This window comes from Aquarana catesbeiana, linkage group LG03 (assembly GCF_042186555.1).
Source record: "Aquarana catesbeiana isolate 2022-GZ linkage group LG03, ASM4218655v1, whole genome shotgun sequence".
NCBI lineage: Eukaryota > Metazoa > Chordata > Amphibia > Anura > Ranidae > Aquarana > Aquarana catesbeiana.
The window spans coordinates 529218615-529241930 of record NC_133326.1 but is presented as its reverse complement, the minus strand read 5'-3'; the positions used below and the strand labels follow the sequence as shown (position 1 = coordinate 529241930).

Genomic DNA, 23316 nt, shown 5'->3' with positions numbered 1-23316 from the left:
AAGTGACACATACCCTATGTTCACCGCAACGGTGTATTTCTGGCATCTTTACCATTTGAATGCAATATTTTTGTGCCTGTTTGTGAGTATATTTTCATCGGGCTGTGCTTTAATAAATGTTTTTAATTGATTTGATGATATTACATTATTTGGAGTCTCATTTCTCCTATATATTATCTGATAGGGAACGTGCACTGAATGGGACTGTAGGTGAGTCAACAGCGAATGAACGCAGCAAAACGCGGCTAAACGGGTGTTTTTAAATGCCGGTTTCACGCTGTCAAAAAAATCGTTCAGAAGAGGTTGCCTCAGCGTCCCGTGTACATTAGGCCTTACAATGAGTATTATGAAGTATTTTTCAAACCTTTTACTAAGGAGGAACCCTTGAAATAGTTTTCAGGTTTCAGGGAGCTTTAGCCCATAGAGCTATGTGTGATGGTCAGGTCACCACAATTATTGACCAACAAGTATGCAGATCAGGGAATAACATTTTCCTTTGACTTCATTAGCTACATGCTTTTTCTGGCTCAGTGACTTGGACAGTACCAAAGCTGAAGACATCCAGGCAACTAATAGTTTCTACAGCAGGCAAGTGACTGTACCCCTCTATGTACTGTATCTCAGTGAAAGCTTAAAGGATATGTAAACCCTAATAATGAACTTCTCCTATTAGTCCCTTTCATTCTGTAAAACAGTCTGCTGAAACCCTCTAGGTTCACATATGTCAAACACAAGGCCCATGGGCTGAATAAGGCCATCCAGGCCTTGTTATGTGGCCCTTGCACCCAGTTTTGCAGTTGGAACGTGGTGGAACTCCATTCCACCACCTCCAGCTCACACCCTCCTCTTATGCTGCCCCTTGGAAACCTTCTGTATTTACAAGGGACAGCTTTGCTCTAAGTGGCTCCAGAAACAAACAGATTTCTGCATGCACGGTGAGGCACAGTGGGGACAGATCTCCAGAATCTGAGAGAGAAAACAACCTCCCTGTGCCCACTGTGCGTAGCGCACCCCTAAACCCTGACTCTGTATTATAGCACACCCTTGAACTTTACACTCTGTAAGTAATCATTTTCTCAACCCTGCAATCTATATGTAGCACACCCCCGGAACTGCACTTTGTACATGGCGCACCCCTGAACCCTGCACTCTGTACATAATGCACTCCTGAACTCTGCACTCTGTATGTAACACACTCCTGAACCTTGCACGTAGCACACCCTGGCCCTATGAGGGAAATCATACTTCTGATGCGGCCCACGATTAAATTGACACCCCTGCTCTAGGTATATATGTTTGGTAAATTTGAAAATATATCTGTTAATCCTGCCAGTATCAACTACAGTTATCTCAGGGGACTACAGAACTACACCCTCTATGTTATGAACAATAGCAGAGGGGCTGGTACTGTATACAATGTTCTATCTTGTTTCTGTTGCCCTGATACAGAAGGGTAAGTAGGCCTTGTCACCCTAGGACTGGAAGTATGCTACTGGGACTAGTTGAAAATGCATGACTAAAGGATTCGTCAACCCTGGGTCCTTACCATTAGATTAAAGACACAGACCGCGTGACAACCTGGTGAAATTGGCGGGTTGATTTTAAGTTTTGGTGCCGAGGCGACGGGATCACTGGCCCCGAACACGGGATCCAAAAACCATGGGCAAAACCATCAGCTAAAAAACGTGCTGCCTCCCTCCGCGGATACCTATCTAGATACGACACCATCGCGGGGAGGTTTACCGGCGTCTTCCCTTTTTGAAGCCGACTCGACGGGTTGGGACTTTCCTTTCTTAAAACACTTGGCATAACTGTGGGAGCCCCCGCAGCCAGAGCACTCGTGACGGAAACGACAGTTCGTGCCAAAACGGCATGACCCCTCTTTATACTGCCAACAAATTCCTTTTCGTTGTGAGGCCGACTGTCCAGTGGTACCTGAACCGCCGGCCCCCCCAAGAAAGGGCTGTCCCGAAACCTGTGCCTGGGACATAAGCTTCATCCAAAGCCCAATCTCCTTATGGTCCCAACGCAAGCCCGGACGCAAAGCCTTGCGCTGACGGAATTGCTCGTCATAGCGCAACCAAGCAATACCCCCATAAACCCAATAAGCCTCCCCAATGGCATCCAGATAACAAAAAAGCAGAGAACAATTCTCCGGTGCTTTCTCGCCAATCACGCTAGCCAAAATGGCAAACGCCTGAAGCCAATTCGCAAAAGTGCGAGGAATAAGCCTCCAGCGACGCTTCTCTTCCTCCTCCTTCTTGCTTTCATCTGCCTTCCCTTTGTCGATATTAAATTTTTCCAATGGCAAAAGAGAGAATATTTCAACATATTCCCCTTTCCAAATTTTTTCCCGTACGTCTTGCTTCAAATGAACCCCCAGTGGGCCCTCGAAGCACACGTAAATTTCGCACTTCGCCGCATCCGCCAACCGCACCTTATCCTCAGCAGCCTCCTTCCCTTTACTCGCGTCCGCCCCAGTCACTTCCGTCTGCGAAGCGGCCGTCACGCTATCACCGGAGGACACCCCTGCCCCCGAGACCGCCACCGCCAGTGGCCCCATAGGGGGAACCGTGGGAGGAAAACTAGAGCTCCCGCCCAATGCAGCTGGAGCCCATGCCCCAACAGGCCCCTGAGATGTGGTAGAAGACCCTGCCGGGTCAAAACGGGCCAACAAATCCCGAAAACCCGCAAAAATGCGGACAAAACCAGCGCGGCACCCGTATCTCCCCCCACAACTCCCGACCCGCCTGTACTGGCCCCCGCAGAAACCCCCACTTCACCCCCCCATCTGACTACTAAGCATAGGTAAAATTGGTGACTTACCAGGCTGCAGCCACACCGCCACACGACTAGCCATCTGTCCGGATCCCAGCTGACTCCGCAAGGCAGGACTCCTCCTGACCGACCGATCATCATTATCATCTGCGCTGGTAATCGCGGCGGACTCGGCCGAAGAATCTTGCCGAGGCGACATCCCCTGCCTCCTTCGCACAGACTCTTCACCTGGGCTCCAGGAAGCCTCCTCTTCTGCCCCAGGCACAGTTCTCACCACCGAAGAGCTGCTGGGCACTGTAGTACCCCCAGCTGCAGCAGGGACGCGCTGTCTCTTTAAGGGGGCGTGTCCCCCAGCTTGATTGATTCCCCTGCTTCTGGTCTGCGATACCGCTGGCGAAACAGCAGAGGGCGCTCCAACCTCCCTGCCAGTTGTATCAGTCTGTCTCTCCTGCTGAGCTCCCCTCCGTGCAGCAGCTGCGGAGGGAGCAGAACGCTCCGGAGCCCTGCGTCTGCGGCTGGTGGGGGACGATGGCGGCACCCCCCAGTGAGTTCTCTCTGATCCTCTGCCTCTGCATAACACTGGGCAGCTGAGGGGCAGGGACGCCCCCCCACCGCGCATACAGCTGCTTCTCCCACGCTGAGCCGCTCTCCCCACCGGGACATCCATGTGGGGGGGGGGGGCTGACCCCTGTTCCTCCCATAGTCATGCAGCCCCTGCGTCCATTCTCTCCTATGGGTCTCACTTGAAAAGTAGTCTATAAAAAAGAAAACAAATACAAGGTTTAGATACACTTTAAGAGTGCTTGCAACTTTCCTCCAACTTACTATATGGCAGTGAGCCACTTCTCTAACCACAAGAATATGTTTCATGCTTATAGTCTTCCTGTGGTCACTTCCTCCTCATGTGTGGTCTAGTGTTTATAACATAGTGAGTTAGACAACCCAGCCTTAACACTGGCAGCACTCAGAATGGGTCCATATTATCAATGGATGTTCGTTCTCATCTTATTACTTCCAGGTACTTATTCCATCTCTCATGACCCTGCATCGTGAGCTTAGAAAACAGTGTGAGGCCATTACCATGTAGTTGCATTAACGTGAAGCGTTCCAAATGAGATGTAATGTTCTTAAAGTATATGTAAACTTTAACTGAATGACATTTCGTTTGCTAAAGAACTGCATATCAACAAATGCCATTTTTTATACACAATAATTTTTATGTTACCTTTTTTTCATTATTTGTTTTATCTCAGTGCTGCTGGTTTTATGCAACTTCTTTGCGGGCATGTCATATCTACATGTTGGCATTTCTCAAAAAAGGTTTCCTAATGGTCACAGCAGTAGAATGCGCATCATTACATACAATTGTAGTCTCCATTGGGAGGGTGTGTGACAACACAGGTACAGAGGAAGTAGATGAAAAGGAGCTTTTGGCAGGATCACCAGGCACTGTTTTAATAAAGATTGCTGATTTAAAAATATTAAAAATTACTTTTGAAATAACGAGCATGTTAAAACATTTAGTAGGATTAGTGATTAGGTATAGTGTACAGTGCCTTGAAAAAGTGTTCATACCCCTTGAAATTTTCCACATTTTGTCATCTTACAACCAAATACGTAAATGTATTTTATTGAGATTTTATGTGATAGACCAACACAAATTGACACATAATTGTGAAGTGGAAGGAATATGATAAATAGCTTTCAAAATTGTTTCCAAATAAATATCTGAAAAGAGTGCCATGCATTTGTATTCAACCCCCTGAGTCAATACTTTGTAGAACCACCTTTCACTGCAATTACATCTGCAAGTCTTTTTGGGGAGGTCTCTACCAGCTTTGCTCATCTAGAGAGTGATATTTTTGCCCATTCTTCTTTGCAAAATAGCTCAAGCTCTGTCTGATTAAATGGAGAGCATCTGTGAACAGCAATTTTTAAATCTTGCAACAGATTCTCAATTGGATTTAGGTCTGGACTTTGACTGGTCCATTTTAACCCATGGATATGCTTTGATCTAAACCATTCCATTGTAGCTCTGGCTGTATGTTTAGGGTTGTTGTCCTGCTGGAAGGTGAACCTTCATCCCAGTCTCAAGTCTTTTGCAGATTCTAACATGTTTTCTTCTAAGATTGCTATGTATTTGGCTCCATTTATCTTCCCATCAACTCTGACCAGCTTCCCTGTCCCTGCTGAAGAAAAGCATCCCCACAACATGCTGTCACCACCATGTTTCACGGTGGGGATGGTGTGTTCAGGGTGATGTGCAGTGTTAGCTTTCCACCATAGCGTTTTGCTTTTAGGCCAAAAAGTTCAATTTTGGTCTCATCTGACCAGAGCACCTTCTTCCACATGTTTGCTGTGTCCCCCACATGGCTTCTCGCAAACTGTAAATGGAACTTCTTATGGCTTTCTTTCAACAATGGCTTTCTTCTTGCCACTCTTCCATAAAGGCCAGATTTATGGAGTGCACGACTAATAGTTGTCCGGTTGACAGATTCTCCCACCTGAGGTGTGGATCTCTGAAGCTCCTCCAGCGTTACCATGGGCCTTTTGGCTGTTTCTCTGATTAATGCTCTCCTTGCCCGGCCTGTCACTTTAGGTGGATGGCCATGTCTTGGTAGGTTTGCAGTTGTGCCATACTCTTTCCATTTTCGGATGATGGATTGAACAGTGCTCCGTGAGATGGTCAAACCTTGGGATATTTTTTATAACCTAACCCTGCTTTAAACTTCTCCACAACTTTATCGCTGACCTGTCTGGTGTGTTCTTTGGCCTTCATGATGCTGTTTGTTCACTAAGGTTCTCTAACAAACCTCTGAGGGCTTCACAGAACGGCTGTATTTATACTGAGATTTAATTATACATAGGTGGACTCCATTTACTAATTAGGTGACTTCTGAAGGCAATTGGTTCCACTAGATTTTAGTTAAGCGTATCAGAGTATAGGGGGGTGAATACAAATGCACGCCATGCTTTTCACATATTTATTTGTAAAAAAAATTGAAAACCATTTATCATTTTTCTTCCACTCCACAATTATGTGCCACTTTGTGTTGGTCTATCACATCACCAATAAAATAAATTTAAGTTTTTGGTTGTAACATGACAAAATGTGGAAAAATGTAAGTGGTATGAATACTTTTTCAAGGCACTGTATAGTACCATTCCTATGGTTAACAAATGTATGCTTCTTTAAGGAATGCAAGATTTTTTAAGTAGCCACATTGTCTAATATATTTCACAGTAATGTATAGGTCCCTTTATAGAAGTTTTCTTAATGGTATATTCACTGTATAAATGTGATGAATGTGCTGAGCTTGAAGTGCAACATTTATCTCCAGAAAAAAAAAAGATATGCACCTATTGGCATTTCATTCATTTCTATGCAATGCAGCTCAGACGCTCATAGGTCAATGTGAAAAAGTTGTGAGTAAAAATTTGCGCCAACATAAATTGTAGAAATTAACTATTTATGTGAAGCTGCCCCTTTAAGTGAATATACCACCTCCAAACAGATATATATATATTTACGTAAACGGAGCTGCAGTACAGGATGGAAAAATGTTCACATGTTGCAGATTTCTGTACCGAGCCACAGCTCTTTCTGGGCACTTTTAAACCCCCCTCCTGCTCAGACCAATTTTCAGCTTTCAGCGCTGACGCACTTTGAATGACAATTGCGCGGTCATACAACACTGTACCCAAATTAAATTTTTATCATTTTTTTCCCACAAATAGAGCTTTCTTTTGGTTGTATTTAATCACAGCTGGGATTTTTATTATTTGCTAAACAAACAGATAAGGCGGCACTGATGGGGCAGATAAGGCGGTACTGATGGGCACAGATAAGGCGGCACTGATGGGCCCTGATGGGTGGCACGGATGGGTGGCACTGATAGGTACCACTGATAGGTGGCCACTGATGGGCAGCACTGATGGGCACTAATGGTTGGCACTTATGGGCACTTATGGGCACTGGTAGGTGACACTGATGGGCACTGATAGGTGGCACTGATGTACAGCACTGTTGTTTAGGCACTGATTGTGGGCACTGATGGGTGGCACTGTGGGCACCGATAGGTGGCGCTGGTGGGCACTGGTAGGCGGCACTGCTGCCTATTGCTAGATGGCACAGGTGGGCACTGAGGATCTTTAGCAGCTTGCCGTGATCGGGACTGATGTCCCTCTCACGGCCGCCGGTGAACGGATTTTTTTTCCTCCTCACGCTGTTAACATCACATGATCAGCTGTCATTGGCTGACAGCTGATCATGTGGTAAGGGGTCGTGATCGACCCCTTATGCCCCGTACACACGGTCGGACTTTGTTCGGACATTCCGACAACAAAATCCTAGGATTTTTTCCAACGGATGTTGGCTCAAACTTATCTTGCATACACACGGCCACACAAAGTTGTCGGAAAATCCGATCGTTCTAAACGCGGTGACGTAAAACACGTACGTCGGGACTATAAACGGGGCAGTGGCCAATAGCTTTCATCTCTTTATTTATTCTGAGCATGCGTGGCACTTTGTGCGTCGGATTTGTGTACACACAATCGGAATTTCCGACAACGGATTTTGTTGTCGGAAAATTTTATATCCTGCTCTCAAACTTTGTGTGTCGGAAAATCCGATGGAAAATGTGTGATGGAGCCCACACACGGTCGGAATTTCCGACAACAAGGTCCTATCACACATTTTCCGTCTGAAAATCCGACCGTGTGTACGGGGCATTTCTCCGATTTGTGATCAGGCGAGTCTCATAGAGACTCCCCCCCCTGCAGGGGGCACGCAGGCCGCTTGTGCACGGGACAACGTCAATGGACGTAGTCTTGGCAAAGCAGGTCCGCACTGTAGCCATCATTTGGCTATAGCGCGGATCTCAGGTGGTTAAGTATGAACAGGATACATAGAAAATAACTATTTTTTGTGTGCCCTTGCGAAGATTGGTGTTATTCTGATGCAGAAAACCACCGATCTCCAAACAAGTGTGAACAAGCCCTAAGGCTGGGTTCACATATATGCAGCTGCGGTTGAGTCCGGTGCGTTTCTGTTCACGGGTTCAGGTGCAAATTTTTCCCTGAATTCGCACTTGAACTGGATCCAAAAATGCACAGGACCCTTTTGAAAACTGCACTGTGGCCTCCCTGCACATGTGTTAACTGGCTCTATTGAAAGCCGGTCACATTCACATATTATGTGAATTGGGTGTGGTTAACCACTTCAGCCCGCGGAAGGTTTTACCCCCTTCCTGACCAGAGCACTTTTTACAATTTGGCACTGTGTCGCTTTAACTGCTAATTGCACGGTCATGCAATGTTGTACCCAAACGAAATTTGCGTCCTTTTTTTCCCACAAATAGAGCTTTCTTTTGATGGTATTTGATCACCTCTGCGGTTTTATTTTTTGCACTATAAACGGAAGAAGACCGAAAATTTTGAAAAAAAATGATATTTTCTACTTTTTGTTATAAAAAAAATCCAATAAACTCAATTTTAGTCATACATTTAGGCCATAATGTATTAAGCCACATGTCTTTGGTAAAAAAAAGTCAATAAGTGTATATTTATTGGTTTGCGCAAAAGTTATAGCGTCTACAAACTAGGGTACATTTTCTGGAATTTACACAGTTTTTAGTTTATGACTGCCTATGTCATTTCTTGAGGTGCTAAAATGGCAGGGCAGTACAACCCCCCTCCAAATGACCCCATTTTGGAAAGTAGACACCCCAAGGAAATTGCTGAGAGGCATTTGAGCCCATTGAATATTTATTTTTTTGTCAAGTGATTGAATAATGACAAAAAAATATATATATATTTTACAAAAAGTTGTCACTAAATGATAAATTGCTCACACATGCCATGGTTATATGCGGAATTGCACCCCAAAATACATTTTGCTGCTTCTTCTGAGTACGGGGATACCACATGTGTGGGACTTTTGGGGAGCCTAGCCACGTACGGGGCCCCGAAAACCAAGCACCGCCTTCAGGATTTCTAAGGTCGTAAATTTTTGATTTCACTCCTCACTACCTATCACAGTTTTGAAGGCCATAAAATGCCCAGATGGCACAAAACCTCCCCAAATTACCCCATTTTGGAAAGTAGACACCCCAAGCTATTTGCTGAGAGGCATGTTGAGTCCATGGAATATTTTATATTTTGCCACAAGTTGCGGGAAAATGACAAACTTTTTTTTTTTTTTTTTGCACAAAGTTGTCACTATATGATATATTGCTCGAACATGCCATGGGCATATGTGGAATTACACCTCAAAATACATTCTGCTGCTCCTCCTGAGTACGGGGATATCACATGTGTGGGACTTTTTGGGAGCCTAGCTGCGTACGGGGCCCCGAAAACCAATCACCGTCTTCAGGATTTCTAAGGGCGTAAATTTTTTATTTCACTCCACACTACCTCACTACCTGAACTGTCCTAACATTTTATGCACAACATTTAGAAGCTTATGTCACACATCACCCACTCTTCTAACCACTTGAAGACAAAGCCCTTTCTGACACTTTTTGTTTACATGAAAAAATATTTTTTTTTTGCAAGAAAATTACTTTGAATACCTACACATTATATATTTTTTTAAAGCAAAGGCCCTACAGATTAAAATGGTGGGTGTTTCATTTTTTTTTTTTCACACAGTATTTGCGCAGCGATTTTTCAAACGCATTTTTTTGAGAAAAAACACACTTTTTTAATTTTAATGCACTAAAACACACTACATTGCCCAAAAGTTCAATGAAATAAAAAAGATGATCTTAGTACATGGATACCAAACACGACATGCTTTAAAATTACAAATGTGCAGTGGCGACAAACTACATACATTTTTAAAAGCCTTTAAAAGCCTTTACAGGTTACCACTTTAGATTTACAGAGGAGGTCTACTGCTAAAATTACTCGATCTGACCTTCGCGGTGATACCTCACATGCATGGTGCAATTGCTGTTTACATTTGATGCCAGACCGACGCTTGCGTTCGCCTTTGTTCGAAAGCGGGGGGGGGATAGGGGTGCACTTTTTTTTTCTTTTTTTTTTTGCTTTTTTATCTTGTTTTTCCTTTCATTTTTTTTTTTTTTTTAATCATTTTTATTGTTATCTCAGGGAATGTAAATATCCCCTATGATAGCAATAGATAGTGACAGGTACTCTTTTTTGAAAAAATTGGGGTCTATTAGACCCTAGATCTCTCCTCTGCCCTCAAAGCATCTGACCACACCAAGATCGGTGTGATAAAATGCTTTCCCAATTTCCCAATGGCGCTGTTTACATCCCAAGAAATCTAAGTCATGAAACACTCATAGCTTCCGTTTTTTTTAGGCCATAGAGAAGACTGGAGCCATTCTGGTCTCTGATCAACTCTATGGTCAGCTGGCCGAATCACCGGCTGCATTCTCGGGTTCCCTGTTGGGACAGGAGAGCCAGAGAAAACCATGGAAGATGGTCGGAGGTGGGGAGGACATTCCCTCCCACTGCTTGTAAAAGCAGTCTAGAGGCTAATTAGCTGCTAGGATTGCTTTTACATGAAAGCCGACCACTAGATGAAAAGAATGATACCAAGATGATACCTAAACCTGCAGGCATCATTCTGGTATAACCACTCAAAGTCCAGCAACATACCAGTACGTTGCTGGTCCTTGTTGGGCATATATTGTAATCTTTTTTTTTCATGCAGCCTGTGGGCTGAACGAAAAAAAGAGATTGATCGGTGGGTATGCCCACCATTAGAAAAAGAAGTGGGAGGTAATGTTGTCCTATTAGACAACAAAAAGTATAGAACAATGTGTCGGAATATATTGGATAATAAAGAATGGTACAAAAAAATTCATACCACACATATCACAAAATCCAATCAAGCCTTTTATAGTTTAATTGATCGGAAGGGCACAATTAACAAAGATCTATATGACTTCTATATGACTTGATTAGAGTCAAACATCCTCGAACCCCCACTTTTTACAGTCTCCCGATAATTCATAAAAAATCTACTACCATCACAGGACGACCAATCGTCTCTGGTAATGGGGGAATCTCTGAAAATCTAAGCAGGCTTATTGACTCGTATCTTTAAGCGTTTGTGGTAGCATTGCCTTCCTTTACAAAGGACACCATTCATTTTCTACAGATGATAAATGAGTTAAAAATTCCTCAAAACTCAATCCTAGTCACAAGCGACGTTGAAGCCCTATATTGTTCGATCCCACATGGGAAAGGACTCCAAGCGATCGACAATGTATTACAACAAGGGTCAAGATGCAACAGGGATCTGAATGACTTCATCCTGAAAGGTCTAGACCATATTCTCAATAACAACTATTTCTGTTTCGATGGATCTCACTACCTCCAGGTGCAGGGTGTGGCGATGGGGACGTGCTGCGCCCCATCCTACTCCAACCTGTACCTGGGGGAGTGGGAGCCATCACTCTGCAGTGACAAGAGTCTCGTGATGTACTTGGGCCATGTCATTACGTGGCTCAGGTACATCGACAACATCTTCGTCATCTGGGAAGGTTCTGAAAAAACATTGCTTCAGTTTTTCAACCAGATAAATACAAACAGTTTGAATCTAAAATTACTATGAATCACAATGTTAAGTCTGTGACTTTTCTAGAAGTAAAAATTGACTGTGATACACAAGGAAATTTAACCAGTACATTGTACAGAAAAAGCACAGCAGGAAATACCGTCTTGCACGCAGATAGTTTCCATCCTACCCCTCTCAAAAATTCCATACCGTATGGACAGTATGTTCGTTTGAGAAGAAACTGCTCTGATGATACACTTTTTGAAATTGAGGCTGCCAAGCTTCAGAAGCGATTACTTGACAGGGGCTACAGTCGCTGTTGTTTGAAAAAAGCATACAATCGAACCATCTCCCAGACTCGAGAAACATTGTTATTTAGACCACAAGCGAGAAGAAGGAAAGAAGCAGATCCTTTGCGTATTATTATACGATACTCACGACAACATCAGCAAAATCGTAACATCATTACCAAACACTGGTCCATTCTTACAGATGATGACAAGGTAAGGCACTTTGTGTCCCGGTTCCCTCTATCACTTTTAAATGTGCTGCATCCCTCAAAGATGAGTTGGTTAAAAGCAAATACCGAAAATCAAGTAAAAAACACTGCTCGATTTATGGCACTTTCCCTTGCGGACATTGTGCTCACTGTCCGTGGATAAGAAAAGAAAAAGTATTTACGCTTCCTAATGGTCAGGTTTTTAAACCTAAACACTTCGTAAACTGTCAGACTCCCGCAGTGGTATACTTGATGACCTGCGAATGTGGTGCATTTTACGTAGGCAAAACTAGGCAAAAATTTTGGTGCCGAACATCGAAACATGTCTACAGCATGGAAATAGGCAACATCTATCTCCCCTTGGGAAGGCACGTGGTTGCGCAACACAATTATAGGATGCCCAAAATTACCTTCGCTGCCTTAGACCAGATTCATATTCCAGGAAGAGGCGGCGATTGGAACAAAAGGCTTCTTCAAATTGGTGCAAAAATGGATATATAGATTGGGGGGCAACTTCCTACCCAGGTTTAAACGAGTCTATTTCATATACTCCTTTTCTCAAGGGCTTCAGCTCGGGGAGAACTAACTAGAGAGACATAGCTATGGTAAAAAGTGGGAAAAACTATGAAGGTACGAAAACATGCCCTCTCCTTTACCTTGAACATTATATATAATTTATCGCTTGATGTTCCACTGATGGCAGTCAGTGACACTAGAATCTTTTCCTCTAGACAATATCCGCCGTCTAAAGATTATTCGGCGTGATATGGGGAGGAGAAAAGATTAAAACAATTAGACATACACACTTATGTCTATAGTATGGCAATGCACTATTGTAATATTTTCATACATTCTTTGATACTTATGAATATCTATTTACTCTGTCTCTCTGGTGGTTTTCCCTTTTGACGCTTCCCCACGGCCCCTCCCCTCGGAGGGATGGTTTGTGGGGCTATTTCAGGCACCTGTCAGCAATCATGGACTAATTCAGGTAGTATATATAGGGACACCCTCTGTTGGAATCACTTAGTTGATCCCCCGACAGGGTTTGAGAGCAACAAATCCAACAGGTAAGAACATATGGCAATTGAGAGCTTTGCTGCACCACTGTCAGTTCATTTTTAAGATCTTTCCATCATTGATTTGATATCTTTTCATGTCTATTTAAGGTCAGCTATGCACAGCTTTTTGATTCTGGCTATCAGACACTGTGCATTCACCTGGGGAACTTTACAGATACCCATACCTTTCACCGCAGTTACTAGGTGAGCTTGTTTTTTCAGTCTCATTTCATTTATTTACTTATTTATATTTTTTTAATGTTAAAGATTTTGTAATGACTGAGGGGCTGTATTGGTTCCCTCACAGCCTCAATTCCTCATTTATTGTAGACTTTTTCTTTTCTTTCTTCACCCACTTTCTCTGCACTAACTTTGTGCAGATATTCACACACTGCAACTATAAGTTTTATATGCTACCACCACTTTACCATTATTATTACCCTTTAGAGGTATTCACTTCTTTTCTTTATTTGATTCACTGATAGTCTTTTTTCACCATCACTTCACGATTTTGTTTTTACCTCACTCCCCTAAGTGGTGTCCACTTTATGTTTGTCTTTTTCTTTTTTCGTTGTGCGCTTTTTTCACGGTCACGTCAGCAATCCTCATTGGAGCAGAGGATTTATTTTTAATATATTTTTTGCTTTTTTCACTTCTCATAATCTCTCCCCCTCTTTTTGAAGGGCATAATTACATATTGCACTTTTTTCCTCACATCCTTGTATGTTACACTCATCACAATCCCTAGTTTGCATTAAGTTAGTACATGTTCTATTTTTATAGCATTCAAAACCTCTAGTTATATATTACATTAATATACATTTTTTAGTACCCAATATCTATTGTCCCATGCTCTCTACATCTATACGGTGTATACTTCAGTCAGTATATCAACATAACTCTATATACTTTGAATTAAATTTTATTTTGTGGACTAAACAGTGAATATACTATTTTATGATGAACTTTCAGGTGCTCTGGTCCCTCTGCTGCATCCTCCGTTTGTGGTCACTCGATCTGTGACCATTCGTAAGCCCCACGGGTCGGTCTTGCCTCCTTCTGGGGTGCAGTTTGGGACGATTATTTAATGGAGTCCAGGACCACAAGTGGGGAATTTTTCTGTTCTTTTCTACGTTTTTAAAGAAGTCTCGGGATAAACAAGCTCACATGGTATTGAGGGTAAATATTAGTGATCATCATGAATCTTATAGAGTAAACACCGGTATATCAAATAATTTATGTATAAAACTGTTTATCACCCCTTTTGATGCCCCTGCAGAGCTTTAAGGACCCCCTGAGAAAGACCACGACCCTACAAGGTTGAAATGCATTGGGGTCTTCTCTAAATACTGGCAAGCATCAATATAGCTACAACCTTACAGGAAGTAGCTGCATGCATACTCCCTGTAATCTATTGTGTAATAACCTATTGTTCGATTTGTATATTTATCCAGCATGTCTCTTTCTTTGTAAAACCGGAGCTCATGTTTTTAAGCCTTGTGCTTTCTAAAATCTTGTTCGGAGTATTTTGTTAATAAAAATTATTTACTTTTTATAAAAACCTCTACATTCTTTCAATGACTGCTGCTAAAAAAACCCCAATGGGGAACCTCCCACTTCTTTTTGATAACATTTACTACGGGGTGTGCAGCCACATCCGACTCTTTTAAAGTGTCAGGCCATGCTAGAGTTTTTGCCCACCATTAGAATACCTCCCTTCATCCACCCACTTCTAATGATGGGCATACATGCACCATTTATATATGACGAAGCATGAGGGTATCCACCCCCAAAATTTAGGAGCAAATCGCTCCTCTGCCCCTGCTGCCCCCATGCTTCGGCATAACAGGTTCCAGGTTCGGGTCTCTCAAAATGCGATGGCATCTTGGGAGACCCTGTGAAAGTGTGCCTAGTCTGTGCAATGCTGTACCCTACGCTAAAACTCAGCGTAGCGCTCAAAACATTCACCAATGCAAAGACCAGGATTGTCAGGACAGGAGGAACAATAATAGCGGGTGTCACGCCTATATCCGCGCTTTCTACAGACACAGCATTTTCTTTGGGGGGGCTCGTTGGGTAGAGGTACTCGGGAGGACATAAGGAAAATGCCTCTCATGCAGCCGGCTTACTGCATTTGGTTGGGGAAGGTGAGGTGGAGCACCGTCTGGAAACAGAAGGGCTCTGACGATCTCTTCCTGGAATTTAAGGAAGGATCCAGTCTGTCCTTAAGCTCTGTATAGCACATGAGCGTTCAGCAAAGCAAATTGAAATAAGTATACAGACATTTTTTTATACCAGCGTCTGGCCTTACGGGCAACTAGGTACGGCGCCAACAACTGGTCGTTGAGGTCCACCCCTCCCATATTTTGGTTATATTCGTGGACACAGAGGGGTTTCTCCACAACACCAGTCGCCGTAGTAATTTGGACTGTCGTGTCTGCATGAAGAGAGGTAAGAAAGAAAACATTCGTATTATCCCTCCACTTCACAGCAAGCAAGTTATTACACTTCAAGCAGGCTCCCTCTCCCCCCAGCCTAAGAAGGGGAATCTACAAGCCGCTGGGGAAAGCCCTAGCGATTAGATCGCACGGTACCACATGCTCCAATCTGATGATCAAACAAGTGACTAAAAAGTGGCACGCTCGTGTAATAATTGTCCACGTACAAGTGGTACCCCTTTCCGAATAAGGGTGACACCAAGTCCCACACAATCTTGCCAGCGCTTCCTATGTAGTCAGGGCAGTTTTTCGGCTCTACGTGACTATCTCTTCCCTCGTAAACCATAAAACTACATGTATAGCCTGTGGCCCTGTCACAGAGCCTTTACATCTTGACCCCGTATCTGGCACGCTTGCTGGGAAGGTACTGTTTGAATGACAAGTGGCCAGAAAACGTAATCAGGGACTCATCAACGCAGACAACTTGATGGGGAGTAAACAAGTCTGCAAAACGTTGGTTGAAGTGGTTTACGAGGGGCTGAATTTTGTAGAGCCGATCGTATCCAGGGTCTCCACGAAGACGACAGAGTTCATTGTTGTTGAAGTGCATGAACCGCGAAATCTGCTCGTGTCGTGCCTTGGCCATGGAAGCAGGGAACACGGCATATAGTGAATTGGGTCAGTGGACCAATATGACCGCAACTCACTCCTTTTGGTTATGCCCATGTTGAGGGAAAGGCCCAGAAAGATCTTAAATTCGGAAACCGTAATTGGTTTCCAATCTCTGGCAAGGGAAGACTGGGGAATAGTGGCGATGTGTTGACCAGCGTACAAATTGCTTTGGTCCACAATAGATCTATAGAGATCTTCGGTGAAAAGCAGCGAATAAAAATCAAGTGATGTAAAATCAACTGTTGTTAAAATCACCTGAATGCCGTGTTGGCCAGTGAGTGGCAGAAGTGGTGGGTTCCCAATTAGGATTGGCGAATGCAGCAGGAAGGGCAGTATGGGCACGACGGGCCTGGGTTCGTCTTCTTGATGGCAGCGGGACACTACTTGTGCTTGCCACCTCGCCAGCTTGAACTGCACTTATGGGACTCGCCACGTCACCAAGTGTTACTGCAGTGCTGGATGTACGACCAGGGTGTGCTAGGCCGCTGGTGCTTGCCAGTTCACCAGAAGGAATAGCGGCGCTAGTACTTCTCTGCTCCATATGAGAGCCCTGCGGTTCTTGCACCGCAGCAGCAGAAGAAGAAGATTGGGGGTCTGGTACGCCTGGCCTTGGCAGGGACCACAACTCTGTCGTCAGAGCTATCTGTCATGGAGCCGCTGCTGTCTACAGGTTCGTATTCTGAGCCTGAATCTGACAGATGAGTGACTTCCTCTTCACTATCTGTCATGCTCAAAAACGTGTAGGCCTCTTCACTTGTGTACCTTCGATTTGCCATTTTGGGCTTTAAATTTAGTGGTACACTAGTGAGACTCACAGGTAAAAAAGCTCCTGACTGTTAGCGATTGTATCAAAACGCTACCAAAAAACTGTTAGCGATCGCAGGGATCAGGCCTGACTCTGTGAACGCTGCAGTTATGTGTTTTGTAAGTGACAGTGATTGATCGATACTGCACTTGGGTGGGCTGGGCTGGGTCGGGCGGAGGGGCAAAATGCAGGTGCTAGCAGGTATCTGGGCTGATCCCGCTAACACTGCATTTTTGGGGACCCTAAACTGCTGGGGACGCTAGTATAGATCTGATCAGATCAGATATTGATCCGTTCAGATACTATACCACTAAGGGAGGTGTATGCTGCGTGCGTGGATGTTAGCGGTACTGGCACTAACCTGACGCTGCCTGGGGCGACGCAGACACTATCTGACCCTAAAACCTAACTTATATCACCCGCCGGGTGATTAGGGGGTTAAACTTTATTAGGTAATAAACGGCGGGTGCCCTGACACTATAAAAAACTGACTAACCAGCGTTACCTGTAACAGTTATACGGTGGTCACTGGTGAAAGAGTTAACTAGGGGGCAATCAGGGGGTTAAAACCTTTACTAGGTAGTATATGGGGGTACCTGACGCTATAAACACCTGACGGTGAACCTAAGTACTTACCTGCCTAACTAAACGATCGCTTAGTGACACTGGGGACGGGGGGTGATCAAGGGGTTAAAACTTTATTGGGGGGGTTAGGGGGGTACCCTAGACCTAAAGGGGCCTACCACTAACTGCCCTACCACTTATAACTGTCACAAAATGACACCAATGCAATAATCAGGAAAAAATTGCTATTGGTGTCACTGTGACAGGGGGTACAGGGGGGTGATCGGGGGGTGATTTGTGTGCCTAGAGTGTTCTACTGTAAGTGTAGTGTTTGGTGCAAACTTACTTGATGTCTTCTCTCCTCAGAAGCCGGAACAAAAATGCTTCACGAGGAGCGATGAGATCACTTCCTCTGCTGCTGTTTACATTACAGCAGCAGAGGAAGATTCTCATTTGCCAGGAGCAATCGTGAAGGGGTTGCCATGAATCAGTGGCCTAGCCCTCACCTCGGATCGCTCCTGACGGTAATCCGACCGTCGCAGGCCCCGGGGGGGGGTCCGTCCGCATAGTTGCCAACAGTCCCGATTTTCCCGGGACAATCCCGAATTTGGGACCCTCGTCCCGATTTAGGACTGTCCCGATAATTTTCCCGGGGTTTTGAGTTTGTCTCGAGAAAATCGGGAATGTTTTTGATAAAAAACGGCAACGGCTACAAAAACATGGCCGCCGCCGCCACGAGTATTATTCCCCCTTGTGTTTAGTGCAGAGGAGAGGGGCAGCCAATCGGCTTCTCTTTTCAGTGTGCCTATTGGCTGCAGGGATTGGCGGCCCCTCCCCGCTCTCCACTGAACACAAGAAGGATGTTATCATCTGCCGCCGCCGTCGCCGCCGCCCCTCCGCCCCGTGTGTCAGTTGCACAGACACTGCATGGGTGTCTGAGGATGAGGTACAGGGAGAGATGGAGCTGGTTTCTGTTAGACCAGGCTCCGCTGGGGACTCCTGCTGTGAGGGGGGGTCCACTGGGGACTCTCCTGATGTAAGGGGGGGTCCGCTGGGGACTCCTGATGTAAGGGGGGTCCGCTGGGGACTCTCCTGATGTAAGGGGGGTCCGCTGGGGACTCCTGCTGTGAGGGGGGGGTCCTCTGGGGACTCTCCTGATGTAAGGGGGGTCCGCTGGGGACTCCTGATGTAAGGGGGGTCCGCTGGGGACTCTCCTGATGTAAGGGGGGTCCGCTGGGGACTCCTGATGTAAGGGGGGGTCCGCTGGGGACTCCTGATGTAAGGAGGGGGTCCGCTGGGGACTCCTGATGTAAGGGGGGTCTGCTGGGGACTTCTGATGTAAGGGGGGGTCCGCTGGGGACTCCTGATGTAAGGGGGGGTCCGCTGGGGACTCCTGATGTAAGGGGGGTCCGCTGGGGACTCCTGATGTAAGGGGGGGTCCGCTGGGGACTCCTGATGTAAGGGGGCTCTGCTGGGGACTCCTGATGTGAGGGGGGGCTCCGCTGGGGACTCCTTATGTGAGGGGGGGCTCCGCTGGGGTCTCCTGATGTGAGGGGGGGCACCGCTGGGGACTCCTGATGTGGGGGGGGTCTGCTGGGGACTCCTGGTGTGAGAGGAGGGTCCGCTGAGGACGCCTGATGTGAGGGGGGGGTCCGCTGGGGACTCCTGATGTGAGGGGGGGTCCGCTGGGGACATCTGATGTAAGGGGGGCACAGCTGGAGACATCTGATGTAAGGGCGGACTCTGCTGGGACACCTGATGCAAGGACGGACTCTGCTGGGGCACCTGATGCAAGGAAGGACTCTGCTGGTGGCAGGCGACGTGGCAGGTGACACGCTCAGGGATCCCACTGATTCGGCATTATGGTGAGTTGAATGATTTAATTTTATATTACAATGTAATAATAGAAATAATGGGCTTCAATCATGCTGACACCATAACAATCATGGTGCCGGGATGATTGAAGTGCTAACACCAGGTGTTTGGAGTGTGATCTGCTGATTATTAAACTTTCTAGAATACACATATTTCTATTGTTGTGTAGGATCTTTGGCTGCTGTCCCTCCATCCCTCTCCCCCCCTTTCCTTATCCATCCCTCATTTATCTCAGACTCTAACCACACCCCCTTTGAGCCACGCCCATTTAAGACACGACCACTATTTCGCGTAAACCACGCCCATTTTTTGCCGCGGCGCGCTTCTTGCGCCGCATTTTTTATTTCCCCCAGTGCCACACCCACAAGCGCATGCCCCGCCCCCTAATTATAAGAAGACTCCGCCTACAGCCAAAAAAGTGTCCCTAAAAATTTTTTCACAATGTTGGCAACTATGCGTTCGGACCCCCCGCCCGTGGGCAGGCAGGGACGTACAGGTAAGCCCTTATGCCTGCCCGTGCCATTGTGCCGACGTACATCGGCGTGCGGCGGTCGGCAACTGGTTAAAAACGCATCCAATTTACATATATGTGAACCCAGCCTTAGTCTGGTTACATAATTCACTTTTGTTTTTTGCCTGGATAGAGAAAAGAGATTATCAAACATTAATCTTGAAAGTTACTCAGCTGTGATTCTGCAAAATGGGAACTGCTATAACATAGTTGCCAACATTGTAAAAAAATGTATAGGGACACTTTTTTGCCTGTGGGCGGAGTCTTGTTATAATTAGGGGTGGGGCACCGCATATAAAATGGGTGTGGCTTCAGCGGAATGGTGGGCATGGCTTAAATGGGGCGTGGCTCTAAGGGGGTGTGGTTAGAGTCTGAGATGAACGAGGGAGGGAGAGAGGGAGAGACAGCAGGCCCAGATCCTACACAATAATAGAAATATGTGTATTCCAGAAAGTTTAACAATCAGCAGATAAAGGTACTCCAAACATCTGGTGTTAGCGCTTCAATCATTCCGGCACCATGGTTGTTATGGTGTCAGGATGATTGAAGCGCATTATTACATTGTAATATAAAATGAAATAATTCAACTCACCACAATACAGAATGAGAGCCCTGAGTGTGTCACCTGTCACGTCGCCTGCCACCAGATACCATCAGGTGCCCCCTGTGGAGTCTGTCCTTACATCAGGTGCCCCCAGCAGCGGAACCCCTCCTTACATCAGTGTCCCCAGCAGTGGAGCCCCTCCGTACATCATTGTGTCCCTGGCAGCGGAGCCCCTGCTTACATCAGTGTCCCCAGCAATGGAGCCCCTCCTTACATCAATGTGTCCCTGACAGTGGAGCCCTTCCTTACATCGATGTGTCCCTGGCAGCGGAGTCCCTCCTCACATCTGCGTGTCCCCCAGCAGTGGAGCCCCTCCTTACATCAATGTCCCCCAGCAGTGAAGCCTCTCCATCTGTGTGTCCCCCAGCAGCGGAGTCCCTCCTTACGTCAATGTCCCCCAGCAGCGGAGCCCCTGCTTACATCTGTGTTTCCCCCAGCAGCAGAGCCCCTGCTTACATCTGTGTTTCCCCCAGCAGCGGAGTCCCTCCTTACGTCAATGTCCCCCAGCAGCGGAGCCCCTCCTTACATCTGTGTGTCCCCCAGCAGCAGAGCCCCTGCTTACATCTGTGTTTCCCCCAGCAGCGGAGTCCCTCCTTACGTCAATGTCCCCCAGCAGCGGAGCCCCTCCTTACATCTGTGTGTTCCTCAGCAGCGGAGTCCCTCCTTACATCTGCAAACTAAGCCTCACGAATGCCCAGGGAAAAAACCAAAGCCTACTTACCACCAGCTCGCAGACATCCAAATCAACCTGTCTAACAGTACGCGTTAAAAACAGGGGTTTAGTCCGCTCGCATTTGCAAATGCATGCGTAAGCCACAGAGCCTCGTCAAGGCACCCCGATATCTGTGGTCCTACCATTAAATATGAGTGTCCCCACAGTGGAGGCACATGCATTCTAATGGATAAATGCTGGCAGGTTGACTGAAGGGCAGCCTATCCCTTCTTAAAGGTACAGAAGCACACCAAACACCCAGCAAATAGTCCTATGGCTGCAAAGGTGCTGGTGCGTTTCTGGACCAATAAACACACCAAGGTAATCTAAAAAAACTCGCCACCGCCTTCATTTAAAGCTGGCTATCGCAGTAAGTGGCTTTGGAGGGCTACAAACAGATGCAAACAAAGCCTGGGGAATGCCCAGGGAAAAAAAACAAAGCCTACTTACCACCAGCTCCCTCCTTACATCAGTGTCCCCCAGCAGCGGAGTCCCTCCTTACATCAGTGTCCTCAACAGCAGAGTCCCTCCTTACATCAGTGTCCCCTAGCAGCGGAGCCCCTCCTTACATCAATGTTCCCCAGCAGCGGAGCCCCTCCATCTGTGTGTCCCCCAGCAGGGGAGCCCCTCCATCAGTGTGTCCCCCAGCAGCGGAGCCCCTCCATCTGTGTGTCCCCAGCAGCGGAGCCCCTCCATCTGTGTGTCCCCCAGCAGCGGAGACCGTCCATCTGTGTGTCCCCCAGCAGTCTGTCTCCTTCAGCAGCAGCTAGTCAGTTCCCGGCTTTCTCTGTGTGAATAGTGGAGAGTGGAGGGGCCTCCAGGCTGTGCAACCAATCACCTTTAGCGTACAAGAGAATTATCTACTTGTACACTGAAGAGAGAAGCGATTGGCTGCCCCTCCCTTCTCCACTGAACACACGGGGATTAGTCCTTGTGGCGGCCATCTTCTTGCCCACCGGCCCTTTTGCTAAAAAATTCCCGATTTTCCCGGGACAAAAGCAAAATCCCAGGAATTTAATCGGGACGAGCTCCGATCGGGACGAGGGTCCCAAAATCGGGATTGTCCCGGGAAAATCGGGACTGTTGACAAGTATGCTATAAGCTGTAGCTCTCCTGGGATGTCAAATTTTATCTGCATTCTTGGCTTAAAGGCAGGTCTTCTGCAAGCCCTGTGTCAGGCTTACCTCTAATGCAAGTGGTCAGACACTTTAGCTGTCTTCTGTGTTTTTGATCTATAGCAGCCCCCATTCCCATAAGGCAAGCAGGCCTAGCATTACTTGGTTGCCCCCAGGACTTATACACAATGCTATAGTGCCTGGCTACCACCCCAGGGCATGCGCAAACTGAACAAAGCAAGCAGGTACTTGCGGTTGGTAGACAGGCAAGGTTCAGCATAGTCAGGGTCCAAAATCTGAAGTCAAAAGGCAGGCAGAGTTCAGAGTATAGTCAATATCCGATCCAAGGTTGTCAACGAGGTAATCCAATCTAGCAGAGCAGGGCAGACAAACAGGTAGCTTGATCAGGTATTATACACGCTATCACAAGAATGAGACTTCAGGCTTGGCTGGCTTAAATCAGAATTGGGCTCCACCCAGAGACTGGCCCACATTGCAGGTGGACAGGCAGACAAGGAAAATGCCAAAACCAGAATGCTACTGTGTGGATTTTCTTGTTTTGTCCTTGAGTGTTACCTTGTTTAACTATTGGGCTGACTACCAGCTCCGGCTCTTGTGTCCGAGCTACCAGTTCTGATACCGGTAATGAGTCTTACCTGGACAACCTACAGAAAAAGATATAAAGAAACAATATTATATTATGGATTTATAAACTATTTTTATTTCCTTGTTTAAAATAAACATTGTGCAGTGCATATGTTACATATAAAATATGAATATGAAATGGTGTTCATTGATCTTGTGGGCTCATCCATATCTTTTAAGGTGGCTCTAGATCCATATAGCACTTCTAAAGCTGGCCATTTACCAGTTGAACTTCATTTAGAAATATTTTTTTGAACCTGTGTTCGATTTTCAAATAGTTAATTGGGTCAAATTGATGATTGCCTTCAACCATAGTGCCAAAAAAAAAAAAAAAAAAAAATGAGGGAGGAGAATTTTTCTCAAATGAAATTCTAATGCCCCGTACACACGGTCGGATTTTCCGACGGAAAATGTGTGATAGGACCTTGTTGTAGGCTCCATCACACATTTTCCATCGGATTTTCCGACACACAAAGTTTGAGAGCAGGATATAAAATT

The 23316-nt window shown here is 46.0% G+C and overlaps 1 protein-coding gene across 3 annotated transcripts in view; it reads left to right on the top strand.

The window, feature by feature from the left end:
- The first annotated feature begins 3681 nt into the window (after positions 1-3681).
- LOC141132641 (hepatitis A virus cellular receptor 1 homolog) overlaps positions 3682-23316 on the top strand; it is a 161901-nt gene continuing 142266 nt past the window's right edge. For all 3 annotated transcript variants that reach the window (XM_073621257.1, XM_073621258.1, XM_073621256.1), the window contains exon 1: positions 3682-3796. In XM_073621257.1, the coding sequence (XP_073477358.1) occupies positions 3748-3796 (49 nt within the window). In that variant the 5' untranslated portion in view covers positions 3682-3747. The remainder of the gene's footprint in view (positions 3797-23316) is intronic.